The 14,715-nt window shown below is 45.1% G+C and overlaps 1 protein-coding gene across 3 annotated transcripts; it reads left to right on the top strand.

The window, feature by feature from the left end:
• The first annotated feature begins 336 nt into the window (after positions 1–336).
• Positions 337–9,842, top strand: LOC102516242 (HLA class I histocompatibility antigen, B alpha chain-like). Of its 3 annotated transcripts, none has more exons than XM_032463472.1 (7): positions 337–495; positions 701–970; positions 1,176–1,451; positions 8,523–8,636; positions 9,040–9,072; positions 9,219–9,266; positions 9,429–9,842. In XM_032463472.1, exons 1-7 carry the CDS (start codon positions 372–374, stop codon positions 9,449–9,451), a joined length of 888 nt encoding a protein of 295 aa, XP_032319363.1. In that variant the 5' UTR covers positions 337–371; the 3' UTR covers positions 9,452–9,842. The 3 variants fall into 3 exon arrangements, with proteins under 3 accessions (XP_032319363.1, XP_032319362.1, XP_032319361.1); XM_032463471.1 differs by lacking the exon at positions 9,040–9,072 and adding an exon at positions 8,130–8,405; XM_032463470.1 differs by lacking the exon at positions 9,429–9,842 and adding an exon at positions 8,130–8,405 and having other exon boundaries at positions 9,219–9,355.
• Positions 9,843–14,715: the final 4,873 nt, after the last annotated feature.

The raw sequence follows: 14,715 nt of genomic DNA, 5'->3' as shown, positions 1-14,715 counted from the left end.
AAAATTATCCTTGTGATCATCACTAGTTTGTACGAGTTTAAGTATTCTGACCAAAATATTTTGAAAATCATCAATTTACACAACCCAGGGCCGGGACCCAGGGAGACAGTGGGACGAAGAGCTCTCAGTGCAGCACGGGAGGGATCATAGCAAAATCCCAGGTACCCTGGAGGGCGTGGCTCTCGGGGTCTCACCGAGAGCGGGGTCTTGGGCGGGGACGCTTGGTGCTGGGGTTCCCCATCTCCCCGGGTTTCACTTTCTCTCTCACAGCTTGTGCCTGGTCCTCCTGCCTGGACACTCGTGACACAGTCCTAGTTCTCACTCCCATTGGGTGTCGGGTTTCTAGAGACGCCAATCAGCGTCACCGGGTTATGAAGTCCTCGTCGATCGGTCTGGACTCTGCTTCTCAACTGACTCCGAAGATGCTGGCACTGGGGCTCCGAACTCTCCTCCTGGTCCTCTCGGGGGCCCTAGCTCCTACCGAAATCTGGGCCAGTGAGTGTGGGGTCGGGAGAAAACGGCCCCTGTGGGGCAGGAGCGAGGGGACCGCCCGGGGGTAGGGGCGGGCAGGGATCCCGAGAAAGGTGCGAGGTCGCCGTCCCCCGCCCAGACCCATCACCCTACCCGGCCACATCACCTCGGACCCGGGGCCTCGCCAGGAGGAGGGTCGGGCCGGGTCTCACCCCCTTCCCGCCCCTAGGCTCCCACTCCATGAGGTATTTTAACACGGGGGTGTCCCGGCCCGGCGGCGGGGAGCCCCGCTTCATCTCCGTCGGCTACGTGGACGACACGCAGTTCGTGCGGTTCGACAGCGACGCCCCGAATCCGAGGGAGGAGCCGCGAGCGCGGTGGGTGGAACAGGAGGGGCCGGAGTTTTGGGATCGGAACACGCGGATCTCTAAAGACCACGCACAGATTTTCCGAGTGAACCTGAACAGTCTGCGTCGCTACTACAACCAGAGCGAGTCCGGTGAGCCCAGGTCAGGACCCCCATCCCCAGGGACGGGCCAGGGTCTCCTGAGTCCCAGGGTCCGAGGGTCACCCCGATATCGCGGGACCCTCCCCTCTCCCCGAACCCGGAAGAGCCGGCGGGGACTTTGACCCGGTTTCATTTTCAACTTAGGTTTAATCAGTGGGGGGCTGGGGGAGCGGCGCTCACCTCGGGGCGGGGTCAGGGTCTCACACCTACCAGAACCTGTACGGCTGCGACGTGGGGCCGGACGGGCGCCTCCTCCGCGGGTACGATCAGTTCGCCTACGACGGTGCGGATTTCATCGCCCTGAACGAGGACCTGCGCTCCTGGACCGCGGCGGACGCGGTAGCGCTGATGACCCAGCGCAAGTGGGAGGCGGCCGGTGAGGCAGAGCGCCAGAGGAAATACCTGGAGGGCAGGTGTGTGGAGTCACTCAGACGATTCCTGGAAAACGGGAAGGAGACGCTGCAGCGCACAGGTACGAGGGGCCGCGGTGCCTCCACGATCTCCCCTCGGGCTGGAGCTGGCGTCCCGCAAGGAGAGGAGGATGGGATCCTACGGGAATGCAGCCCCAGCTTCCTGTTGGGAGAGGGAGGAATCCGCCCAGGTCTCCATATTCTGTACAATAGAGTGACTCGCCAGTGGCACCACTTCTCTACAGGACAGTTCAGAAATCCAGTCTCTTTTAGGATAAAGACGGGGAGACTATCCCTGAAATAACTGATCAGTGGTGCCCTTTGACCCCGGCTGCCATCGTGTGAACCAGGACTTTCTCTTTCAAGGCCTGTTCTCAACCTGAGAGCATGTTTGGAGGCCTGACTCCAGCTTTTCTGATTCATTCATCCTCCCCCAGAGTCATGAATATTACTCTGTATTCTCCCCCTTACAGTTCTGGAGTCTTGTACCTTGGCTTTCATCCTGATTCTTGAATTTTCCAAGGATTAGGAGATATTCCCAGATATACAAGTCCAGGATGGTGTCTGGGATTTGTGCTTCTTTTCAAAACCATTTGTTGAGGGGACACAGCGATCCAGTGCACAGGCAGTTAAAGAATTTACCAAAGACAAAGGGTGAAAATACGGAAGGAGTTTATTAGGTACACTGTCATAGACAACAGCGGGTCACACAGGCGAGGGGTGCCTGTGCGAGCACCGAGGGTGACCGAGCAGGGTCTTTTATTGAGGAAGTGGCTGTGAACCCAAAGGGATGGGGAGCAGACTTTTGATTGGCTAGAAGTGAGGTAAGGGGCTTTGGTATACTGGAGGACAGTGAGTTTACATCTCCAGTAAGATGGAGACATGGGCTGACACGAGCAGGGTAGTGGGATTTATGACTCCAAAAAAAGAGGAAACGTGGCCAGAGACAAGTCAGCCTGAGCTGTGGGGATGTTAGCTATTTTCCAGGGCTGTTAATTCTGCTAAGGCAAACACACATCAGGAAAGGGTGTACTTTGTTTTTTTGAAGGATTGTAGGCAGACATCTCAGAGCCCAGGAATGGGGGTCACAGGGTCTCAGCAGGCACCAGGTGACACTGCTTCCCCCTCAACAGATTGGCAACATCAGATCTTTGGCATGTGGGCGGAGGTCTCATCTTTTGGTTTGTAAGAACAGCCTCTCTTTAATGGCCAAAGTAGATGTCACCATTAATGATTTTAGTATTTTTCTAGATATGAGAAGATGCAAGAATTGAGCTCATAACATCTTTTCCTGAAAATGTCTAACTATCTGAAGGCCTATTTTGCCAGTTGTCCCAGAGCACAGTCCCAGTCTCATTCCTGATCTCCACCCTGAGCTCCTTTTAGGGTGTGCTGGAGGTTAGTGACTGTAGTGGCAGATGGCAAGTGCTAACTTTAATTGGCAGGGCCCCTGATGATCATAAATTTGACCACAGCTTGGGAGGCATTTTATGACCATTTTGTTCCTTGTTGCTAGGAATGCTCATCCCTAGGTCAGGCGAAGATTTTGTTGATAGGCCATGTGTTATTATGGGACTAGGCCTTATTAACAGCACCAAGAAGGCTCTGGACCACCTGCCTTGCTAGTCTGTTATGGTCCAGGAAAATATTCCCTCTTGTTGCTTCTTTCCATATTTAGAGTTACACTATTACAATCATAAATCTATAGAACTATGTATCTGGCTAACTGCTTTAAGTTGTCATCATTTTATCAGAGGCTCAGTCACACAGTTATGTAAGACTTAGCTCTACATAAGATTGTGAGATACATTTAGTTTCTAGGCAAAGGTGTGAACAATTATCAAAGTAATTGGTATACAGGCCTGATCTGCTGTCTTGGGTCAGCTGTCTACTTCAGATGTCGTCTTTTTCTCATTCTGGTCTGGTAGCTTTTTCTCCATTTGAGCATCATTTTAAGCTGCAGCAGCCCTCTCTATTGGCCAGTCCAGTGTGGGGGCCCTTTTTGGAGTGGAAATTAATCCAAAAGTCAATTTCCTTCAATTTACTGTGAGCTAATTAAGAGTACCTGATAAAGGTCCTTCCGTTTAGGTTGAAGATTGCCCTTAAATTATGTTGTTTTTAGTATGCATAATTTCTGGTAGGTCATGGGGCATTTGATTTTCATCCAAGGGTAGATTACTGAGCTTCAGAAACAAACCTAGAGTTTCCTTTTAATAATTTAATTAAACTTTGTAACAATATAACATAACAGCAAGGAATGGTCTGGGCAGTGTGTCTTAGTAAATACAGATTTCAGTTAACAAAACTAAAATATCCACTGAAACATAATCTTGTTTTCCTCTATAATTACCCTCATTTATCAAATATAGACAAATTAAGATGAATTTGTTTGTAAATTGTCTGATTAACTGGTCATATAGGCTCTTTTAAATTGGTTGTGTTGGAATTTTTTTTTTTTTGTAAGTTGTCTCAGGTTGAATTTTTAAAAGGTCTCTCAAGGCCAGGAAAGCCATGTCTTACAGATTTAGGCGAATTATAAAGCTGTTGAGAGCCTAAGAGTTTTCAGTCTTTGCAGGGATCAGGTAGAGAGAAAAAGATAAATGTTTCACTTTTGTTTACAGAGGTATAATTTACTGAATTGTTATGTCAGAATTAGCTTGAGAAGGATTTTTTTTTAATATCTGGAAAAGCATGGATTAAAAGCCAGTACTATTTTAGATAAAATTAAAAATTATAACCATATTTATTGTTTTACTCAATTCCATGTAACTAATCTTTTTTTGTTAACAGTTTTATGAAATCAGAGTTTTTATTAGACTTAAAAAAATTTTATTACCCAGTTTAGCAGTATGATTTAAAAGTTATTAGAAACCTGTATGTGTTAAAGAATTCCTTTTTTAAAATTAACCTTTTTGAAGAGAAAGCATTTTTTTCAAAACAGGCATCAGAGTAAAACTGTACTGTTTATGAATGACAAAAGACTTAAGCAGACACAGCTATAACCCTGTTTACAAAGCAATTGTCCAGAAACTTTGTTACTACTGTGACAGAACAGTTTAAGATAGTAACTAGAATTATAACTGGTAACATTTTACCAGACATACCAGATCTTTAGGATTCCTTAAAATCTTTAGAATATCTATACTAATAATATTTTTTCATACAGTATAACCTTAGAAGATTTATTATTTATTTGACAATAGTTCCCATGTAATTTAACACACCAGATGAACCTAACTAGTTTCAGTCTCGCTTTGGGAAGTTTCAGGGGCTCTCTGAAGCATTCCAAAGTTAGCTGGAGGTTAAAAGGACGTTAATTACAATTTGATATTTGGGAGGCTTGTTAAAAGTTTTAAAACATTTGGTCAGGTAAAATCATTGGTCACTGTGAAACATTACTTACTCATTCAACCAAAGTGACAGTGGTTTTAAAAACAGATATAAGTCACTTAAAGGCACAGATACACAATCTGTTATCAAAAGTTGTACTCTAAGAAACTTAATTTTTTTTAACATAGAGAATCAAAACTCAGTATGTATCAACTTACTTTTAACAACAAAATCTATTTATTTAGACTAAGTTTAGTCAATCCCAACCATACACAAAACTCTTTTCTCAGGATTTCTTCTCTACAAACCTTTTATCACTTTCTGAATCTGTATTACTTTGTCCCTTATTTTTCCATCCAGAAACAACCAGCTATAGGACAAACCTACTTTTGTTTTCTCTGAACACAGTTCCATCCCTCGCACCTTTCTTACTGAAAACATATATCTCACTTTCCTACTGTATACTGAAATGTTTCCTTTATTTTTTTCTAGTAGCTCCAAATAAATATTCAAAATAGAATCATCAACTCTTAAATTGGAATTTCCAGTGAAAACTAAGAAGTAGGCAAGTATGAATTGTCTTTTACATTAGCATTCTGTAGATTGGCAAACGTAAATACTAACAATTTCTAAAAACCACGTTTTCTTATAGAGAACATCTCAGGGGGGCACCAAACATACTTATTAATAGTCTTAAATAGTTTTAGTTTCTCTCCAAGGGGAAGCCAGTGTTTAGTAATTAACGTTTTAGTGTCTTATTATCTCATTTGTATTTAATTTACTTATAAGAATTTCACCATACCAAGTTATTTTTTGTTGACAAATTTGTAACAGATATAACAAGGTCTTATTTGACTTTTATTAAGCCTATGTACAACAGAAGTATTGTGTTTAACATGGATGACTTGTCTATATTAATTAAATCAGTGAACTTTAATGCCAGGTACTACTAATTTAATACTGAATATTTTCCAGTTCACGTGACCCTGTAAGTTACTTTGTTTAGCTGTTTTAGAATTAGTTTGTAAGCACTTATTTTAGGTCAATTAAATAGAGCTCTTTTATAAATTTAATTCTGATAACATTTTTAGAGGTAGAGACATCTCATGCGTATAATGTGTGCACAGACATACATATATCCAGACAGACACAGACAGAGATCTCATAGTTTTTCTGCTTGAGTTTTTAGAAGGCCTTTTACCACTTTTTTCCTTTGGTTTGAAATTTTACTAATTAGCCCAACGCTGAAGTCTTAGACATAGCAGGCTGTGTTTGTATTATAAGGACATTATAAAGGTTAACTTCAAGCTTTCTCTTAGGAATATCTTTGTTTTCTCAGGTTTAGGATTTTGAAGCTAGTTTTTTTTTTTTCTAACTATATATGCAAAAGAACCAGTTTTGGAATTTTCAAACAGCTTCTCTAAACCATTTTTCTTTGGAGACTAAAGAATATTGTGGTCACACAGTGTTATAATATAATTTTTTTCTCATATGCTCATAACTAAAATCTTTCCAGTTAGACAGAACTTGCCCAAGAGGACTCCATGAGAGACAGCCATAAGGCTTGGACATATGGGACCTTGGGCTATTTGTTTAAGTTGTGGCTGAAGAGATCGAGCTGACAGATGGTGTTACAGAGTCCCATTAAGGGGCCAAGTGTCCTGATATGGGAGTTGGTATTGTGGCCAGGCAGTGTTAGAGAAAAAGACAAGGAACTCTGTCTTTAAGGCCTGGGGATCACACTTATCCCAGTTCTTTAAAATGAAACCCAAAGGTGAGTCCTGGGGGATAGAGGGAGCATTTCCTGTAGTGATTAAGGGCAGGTATCAAAGAGAGAAGGAAACCAGTGCAGACTCTATTCTGGGGCGTCTGTCCCCCAGAAAGAGAGAGGCTAACAAGAAAGAGGCGGCTAAACCCAGAAGAAGAGAGGTCAAACTGCCAGCATCCTCTTACTTTGGGCACCCCCTGAGAAAGAGAAGCTGAAACCAGTGCCAAGGCCACCAGCGCAGAGGCTGAGAAACTGACCAGTGCAAGAGCTGAGGGCAACCAGCCCACCAGCACCAAGGCTAAAAGGGAGTTGGTGCCAAGGCTGAACTGGCACAAGGGCTGAGCAGTTTAGAAAGAAGAGAAGAGGGGAGAGACTCATCCGCTGGCAGCTTCTACCTGGCATGGGGATCGGAGGCTCAGCTGATGTATTTGAAGTGTCCAGGTCACAGAGGCAGTGTGGGAGGGAGACGCAGGAAGATAGCGTCTGGCAGTTAGGCTCAGAAATTGAGGCCACAGAGAGCAAGAAGAGGCAAGTCTGTACTGGGTCACAGTGTGGAGTTTATGGGGTGGACCTCCCACTGCTTTTACTTGCTGGCCCGACCGCTCCCTATTATGTGTCTGAAGCCAACCAGGATACAGGGTCCTGGGTGTCTCAAGGCACCAGGAGATGACCAGTCCTTACGTGTGCCTTCCCTGACTAGATGCAAAGTCCCCTCTGACCCAGAGACGGGACTTGGAAAAGAAGACCCTCTCCGTGTGTGGTCACTACTGTGGGCTGGGGTCACTCCCCTCTGTCAGACCGAGTTTTAGAGCCCACTAGAGTAGCCCACCCAGGGTTCCTCAGTCCTCCCTAAGACTTGGGGAAGTCCCAAACGCTAGGGAACAGCAGGAAGGGAAGTGAGAGAGAGAGTAAAGCAGAGAAGGGGAGGGGGAAGCCTGCCTGGCAATCTGCCCTCCAGTATGCATTCATCCAGCCAAGGGGAGCGGCTCCCGTAGGAAGGGGAGGGAGGACAGAGAAAGGGAGATCCACCCGTAGGGCTCATCATACTTGGTGGGGTCCCCATGTGTTTTGGGGTTCCCTATATGGGCCACCAAACATTGGGGGACACAATGGGCTGATGCACAGGCAGTAAAAGAATTTACCTGAGACAAAGAATGAAAATAGGGAAGGAGTTTATTAGGTATACTGTCATAGACAACAGCGGGCCACACAGATGAGAGGTGCCTGTGTGAGCACCGAGGGTGACCATGCAGGGTCTTTTATTGAGGAGGGGGTTTTAACACAAAGGGATAGGGGAGCAGATTTCTGATTGGCTGACATGAGCAGCGTAGTGGGATTTATGACTCCAATAAGGAGGACATGTGGCCTGAGACAAGTCAGCCTGAGCTATGGGGAGGTTAGGCATTTTCCAAGGCTGTTAATTCCGCTAAGGCAAACACACATCAGGAAAAGGTGTACATTGGTTTTGTGCGGGATTGCAGGCAGACATCTGAGGGCCCAGGGATGGTGATCACAAGGCCTCAGTAGGCACCAGTTGGCACCGCACAATTATCCTGTCCTGTCTCAGGATGGTCACATGATGCTGTTTCAGTGGCCCATGCAGGTAGCCCAAAGTGTGAATTTTCTGATTCTTTTTCCTCAGATCCTCCAAAGACCCATGTGTCCCGCCACCCCATCTCTGATCATGAGGTCACCCTGAGGTGCTGGGCCCTGGGCTTCTACCCTGCAGACATCTCACTGACCTGGCAGCGTGATGAGGAGGACCAGGCCCAGGACACCGAGCTCGTGGAGACCAGGCCTGCAGGGGACGGGACATTCCAGAAGTGGGCAGCCCTGGTGGTACCTCCTGGAGAGGAGCAGAGATACACATGCCACATGCAGCACGAGGGGCTTGAGGAGCCCCTCACCCTGAGATGGGGTGAGGAGGGAGACGGGGGTGGAGCTTCTTCTCAGATCAAGCAGAAGCCCTTCTGGAAACCTTCAGCAAGGTCGGGACTCAAGCCTGAGGTCAGGGCCCCTTCTCTTCTCATTGCAGAGCCGCCTCCTCAGCCCACTGTCCCCATCATGGGCATCATTGTTGGCCTGGTTCTCTTTGTGGTCACTGCAGCTGTGGTGGCGGGAGTTGTGATCTGGAGGAAAAGGCGCTCAGGTACGGAACAGAGAGGGAATCTGACTTCTCTTGTCTCACTGGGGTTTCAAGTCCAGGTAGAAGTTTGTCTGCCTCATTACAGGGAAGAACTATCCACACGCATGTGCTTGCCCATCTGGAGCTGAGTGCTACCACTTATTGTAAAGCACTTGTGAAAATGAAAGATTTTTCACCTTGATAATTCCAGTTGGGGATCAGATTCCCAGCAGTCAAAATTCAGAAGGATAGACTCCCCTCAGGAAGGCAGTTGGTCCAGTCCCTCACATTTCTTCCTTCATACTCCTGATCCTGTCCTGGATTTTTGGTCACAGTTCTGGAAAGTTCTCTGTGGTCCAGGACAAGGGGTTCTTCTCATGACTCAGTCTTCTTCCCTAGCATCTCACATGATAATTTCTTCTCACAGGTGAAAAACGAGGGAGCTATGCTCAGGCTGCAAGTAAGTACAGAGTGACTGTCATTCCTGAGACCCTTGTGATGGTGGAGCTGGGAAGCCATGGGGGGGAGATCATCCCCACCTCAGAGTTCCGTCTCTAGTTTCTCTCCTGTAGGTTCTGACCACGTCCTGGTTTTGTTCTCCCCCAGGCAGCGACGGTGCCCAGGGCTCTGATGTGTCTCTCACGGATCCCAGAGGTGAGACCCTGGAGGGCCTAGACTGGGAGAGGGGTTGGAGCAGAGGGGATGCCCTGGGTGTGGGGATTCTCTGAGTGGGACATTTTGGGCATGTGGGGGGCTATTGAGAATGTCAGCACTTCCATGACTGACCTGAATCGGTTCACAATTCTTTTCTTTCAGAGTGTGAGACAGCTGCCTTGTGAGGGACTGAGTGATGCAAGATGTGTTCACGTCCCACTTTGTGACTTCAGATCCCCTGACTCCTGTTTCTGCAGCTGCGTCTGAATGTGTCTGTGCTCCTATTACCATAATGTGAGTAAGTGGGGAGAGTGCCCCACCCCTGCCCCCCAGGACCCCTCCCCACCCTGACCTGTGTTCTCTTCCCTGATTGACTTTTCTTTTTCAGCAGAAGCAGGGCTGGGCCGTCTCCATCCCTGTCTTAATTTTGTGTTGCTCTGAGTAATACTGTCTTACTTTCCTAATGAGAATGAATCTGGATATGAATTTATTACTGCCTTGATGGGTTGATGGAATAATAAAGGTGAGGATTCCCGAAGTTTGAGAGAGGAAATAAATGGAGCACTGAGAACCTTCCAGAATCTGCATGTTTGCTGTGTTGAGTCTGTTGCAGGGGGGACAGGAGAAGTATGTGAGGAGTGTGGTCAGGGACTGTGTCCAGTCAGTGCTCAGTTCCTTGTGGGCTGTGAAGGGGTCACTACTGGGATGGGTCATCTCTGTTCCTGTGTCCCTGTAACTTCAGTAGAACCTGGTCCCACCAGGACCTGTGATCACAGGCACTCAGAAGTCACCCAGGCCTTGTAGAGGACACTGGTAGTGAGGGCTTCATGTGACCAGATCAACTTAGTCTCAGACCAGAGTCCAGCCCTCAGCCCATCTTTTTTATGTGTATTTATATTTTGCCTATTTAGGATTTAAAAAAAAATTATGATTGTTCTTTTTCAAATTTAGAGTTCTGGTCTCATTCTGCTCTGGGTGTCCCCCATCTCTGACACTAGTAGGAGTCATTTTTGCCAGTCATTGTCCCCACAAGTCCCAGGGGTCCCTGCACACAGGTTCTCAGTTCTCAGTATCAAGAGAGAAATTCTCAGCCTCATCCAGCTCTTGCCCTTCTTCTACCACTGTTTCCAGGATTCTTCTTTGCATGTTTTCCTCGTCTTTTTTATGAAACAAAGATGATAGAATTAGCGAAGAGGAGGGACCCAGTAGTTTTGCATCCTCATTTAATTCTTGCCGGATTTCTGTCTTCTCTGCAGCCTGCTCTCTCTCTCTGTGCCCTTAGATCTAGTAATCCTAGTGCTGGCTCCAGGCCAAACTCATGGATTTGTAACACAGTCTAATGTAATTTCACAGTGGGTTGGACCATAGGACCCATAAATGTAGGATCATCTTCTGAGGAGACAGACATCATTGTGTGTGCTGTGGAGACAGGTGGCTATGGGGTGGAGGTGATATCATCACTTGTGAGAGACAGAAAAATGCTTTGGGGGATGATAATGTTCCAAAATTGTCTGTGGGTATGGTCACACCTCTCTGAATATGCTAAAATCAATTCTGACATGGCAACTATGTGCAGTAGGAATTCCCCACGTCCTTCCATATAGGTACCAATGGCCATTTTTCAGATTTCCATTCACTGAACAAAGGAAGATCTAGGTCCCTTTATTTCTACTGGATACAGAGTCCAACTTGACACTGATACCTGGGAACCAAAGTACTACCATGAACCCGTATGAGAGGAGAAGCACATAAGGAAGATGACAAAATTCAAGTCCTCTCTTAGGTCCACTCATATGTCAGTGGGTTCTCTTGTCTCCACACATCCACTTGGTGGGAATTTCCCCAGTTTCCAAACATGTCATTGGAGGGGACATATGTAGAGTTGGCCAGAATCCCCATATTGGTTCAGACAAAAGCTTTTAGCAAGTATTCTCAGTTGCAGAAGAGAGCTGGGCCCCAGAGGGTAGCACAGGGAGACTGGAGACTGCTACCCTTCTCATCTTTCCACATGGGGTCTGACCTAGGGGAGTGTGTGGATCACCAGGTGTTAGATTTGGGAGCCTTGGTTTGTTCACTTCCTTCCTGTTCCTTTTACAGACAGTTCCCTCGACATTCCAGCCAGGATGAGAATCACTGCTGGTGTCTCTTCCTCCTCCTCAAACTGTCTGATGGCAGGGGCTGTGGGGGCTGAGATCTAGAGGAGAAATTCCTCAGGTAGGAAAGGAACACAGGGTCCTTTGTCATTTGGCTCCATGGGAAATCTCTGCTGCCCCAGCCTGCCCTGGACAGCAAGCCTGAGACAACTGACCCCAGGTCCCTCATGTCTCTTCCCCCAGTGATTCCAAAATATACAGCCCAGCACCTGCCCTCTTCTATTTGTTACACGCAAGTCATTACGTCCAGTTTATATTCCAAAAGTGTCTATTACACAAGAGCATGATACCAGAGGGGCGAACACTGGGGACTAACGTAGAGTCTGCCCACCACAGGGTGCCTTTGAGAACCATCTGACGGCCTCTCACAGGGCTGAGACTAGGAGTGAAGAGCATAGGACAAATAAAGAGATCAAGTTCACAGGATTTGGTGCTCACTCCACAGCAATCCAGATCAAAACTATGTTCCCGAAAACCTGTCCCAGTCTTCCAGGTAATTTGGGATTAAAAGAGAGAACTGTGTAGATGGAAACACAAAGGTTGGAAATGAAGAAAAAGGCAGCAGGGCTGAGTTAGCGCTGTCTCACTGCCATTGGCAATGACACTTCCGGTTTCTGCAAGAACCTCAGGGGTGAATCTAGTGGTTGTGGGAAAGGGACCCCCCCCCCCATCTTTAAGTCTCTGAGGAGGACGTTTATCTCTTTCATTACTCTCAAGATACAATATTGTTTTTAATGTTCTGTCTTGACTGAACTTGGGAGGCTTTTTCTGGGGCTTCTTCTTGTCTTTTCTCACTAAAAACATTTGCTCTACAGGTGAAAGAACCAATATAAGGATTCTTAGAAACTCTACATACATCCCCTCCAACGAAATATTTGGAAACTGAGGAGATTCCCACCAAGTGGATGTGTGGAGACCGAGAACCCACTGACATACGGGTGGGCCTAAGACAGGACTCAAATTAAGTCATCTCTGTCAATGTTTCTCTAGTGGGGGTTCAGGATGGTGCTTTGGCTTCCAGGTATAAGTGTCAGATTGGACTCTATGCAGCAGACATAAAGGGACCTAGATCTTCCTTTGTTCAGTTAATGGAAACCTGAAAAATGGTCATTGGTTCCTATATGGAAGGACGAAGGGAATTCCTACTGTACACAGTTGCCATATATTCTAGGGTATTTCCTCAGGGGACCTCAGCTCCCTTCAGCCAGTGAGTCCTGGGTCTCAGAATTGGCTCAAGTCTGGAAGCTGGATAAGAAATGATAACTTTCTATTAGGCAACTCATCTCAGCTCTCAATTCAGTTATTCTTATTAATTATTATGTTAAACAACACTTTTTTAAAATTTAAAATATTATTTATTCAAAAGTCAACAAGCAGCTGGAGGAATAACTCTCCCAGACTTCAGACAATACTACAGAGCTACAGTAATCAAAACAGCATGGTATTGGTACAAAATCAAAAGTCAACAAGCAAATATGGGGGGGGGGGCAAAGTTCTTACAGTCCATGCAGGGGTCTCAGCCAAAACTGCTTACAAGAGCCAGCAGGCATGTAAATGTGGACATGAGCTAGAGGGAGACACGTCTTCAAGAGGCACTGAAGTCTTCAAGGACTTAGCTCAGCTAAACACAAATTTAACTTTAAGAATAGATTTAATTTCTCAGGCTGTAATAAGGTTTCTTAATCTTTTTTTTTTCTCCATTTTTCAGTTTTATTAGGTAGAATTGTTACAATTTGACTGCATGTATACAATATATTGCATGTAAATACATATACACAATACACTGCATGTATTTTTAAAAATTAACATATATGTACTGTTCATTGTTTCTAAGAATGTTTAGAGCTTTAAGCTTTTTAAACTTACATAGTTATCAAAGGAATAAAGCCAACAACAAAATAAAAATTAATTCAAAAAGATACATACACCCGCTATTAATAGCAACATTATTTACAATTGCCAAGATATGGAAGCATCCTAAGTGCACATCAATAGATGAATGGATAAAGAAGATGCAGCATATACATGTAATAGAATACAACTCACCCATAAAAAGGAAGGCTATTTTGCCATTTGCACCCCTTCAATCTTTTTTTTTTTTCACTTCAAAAACCAGAATTTTATAACTGGCATAAACATTCCCATTGCATCAAAAAACAACAAAATACCTGGAAATAAACTTAGCCAAGGAGGTTACCTATACTCTGAAAACTGTAAAACATTGATGAAGGAAACTGAAGATGATACAAAGAAATGGAAAGATAGCTTGTGCTCCTGGATTGGAAGAATCAACATCATCAAAATGGCCATACTACCCAAAGCAATCTACAGATCCAATGCAACCTCTGTCAAAATACTCACGACATTCTTCACAGAACGAGAAAAAACAATTCCAAAATTTTTATGGCACCATAAAAGTCCCCAAATTGCCAAAGCAATCTTTTATAGGTCCCCCCCATTCTTATTTTTGTTCTCTTTTCTTACTTGATGACTAGAGAAGTTCCTTTAACATTTGTTGTAAAGCTGGTTAAGTGGTACAGAATTCTTTAAGCTTTTGTTTACTGCGAAGGTTTTGACTTCTCCATCAAATCAGAATGAGAGCCTTGCAGGATAGAGTATTCTTGGTTATAAGCTAAACAACACTCTTGCTGGCTGTCCATCCACCTTGTCCCTAGAAATGCCACGATCTACCAAGCATTTCCATAAAGACCTTGCAGTCAGATTTTTCTGCATCTATTTGACATTGTTGGCTTTTAGGAATTTAGTCCTTGTTTCTGCCTTGCTGTCACCTGTCCTCTGACATTCTGGGATCCTATTATCCCTGATGCTGCTATAATATTATCACCTGGAATCAGTCCTCTCCTAGAAAGGACAGACACAATGGGGTTAATAATCTGCTCACTTGCTCATTCCTTATTACCTGAGAAAGTTTCCTTTGGGAAACAGTCTCCTGGGTTTTTTCCAGTTTTACTTTATGCTAGCATGTCCACTCCCCTGAGCTTTTTCATGTCTTCCTGCTCAGTCACCATGGTGGTTCTGGCAATTCTGCTTCATTTGATATGGGGTCAGAACTTTTTGTTAGAACAGCTTTATTGAGGTATAATTCACATATCTCATTCAACCATTGGGAAGTATTGATTTTAGCATATTCACAGAGGGGTGTGATGATAACCACAGTCAATTTTGGAACATTTTCATCCCCTCAAAGCATTTTTCCGTCTCTCACAAGTGATGATCTCCCCTCTACCCCACAGCCACCTGTCTCCACAGTACACACAATGATATCTGTCTTCTCA

Source organism: Camelus ferus, chromosome 20, assembly GCF_009834535.1.
Source record: "Camelus ferus isolate YT-003-E chromosome 20, BCGSAC_Cfer_1.0, whole genome shotgun sequence".
NCBI classification, from domain to species: domain Eukaryota; kingdom Metazoa; phylum Chordata; class Mammalia; order Artiodactyla; family Camelidae; genus Camelus; species Camelus ferus.
Note: the sequence above shows the minus strand (reverse complement) of the source record. Positions and strands in the feature narration are given on the sequence as shown.

Coding starts and splice junctions, on each gene's coding strand:
- LOC102516242 (XM_032463470.1), top strand. CDS start 372: ATGAAGTCCTCGTCGATCGGTCTGGACTCTGCTTCTCAACTGACTCCG. Junction 496..700: donor TCCTACCGAAATCTGGGCCA/GTGAGTGTGGGG, acceptor TCCCGCCCCTAG/GCTCCCACTCCATGAGGTAT. Junction 9,073..9,218: donor GAGCTATGCTCAGGCTGCAA/GTAAGTACAGAG, acceptor GTTCTCCCCCAG/GCAGCGACGGTGCCCAGGGC.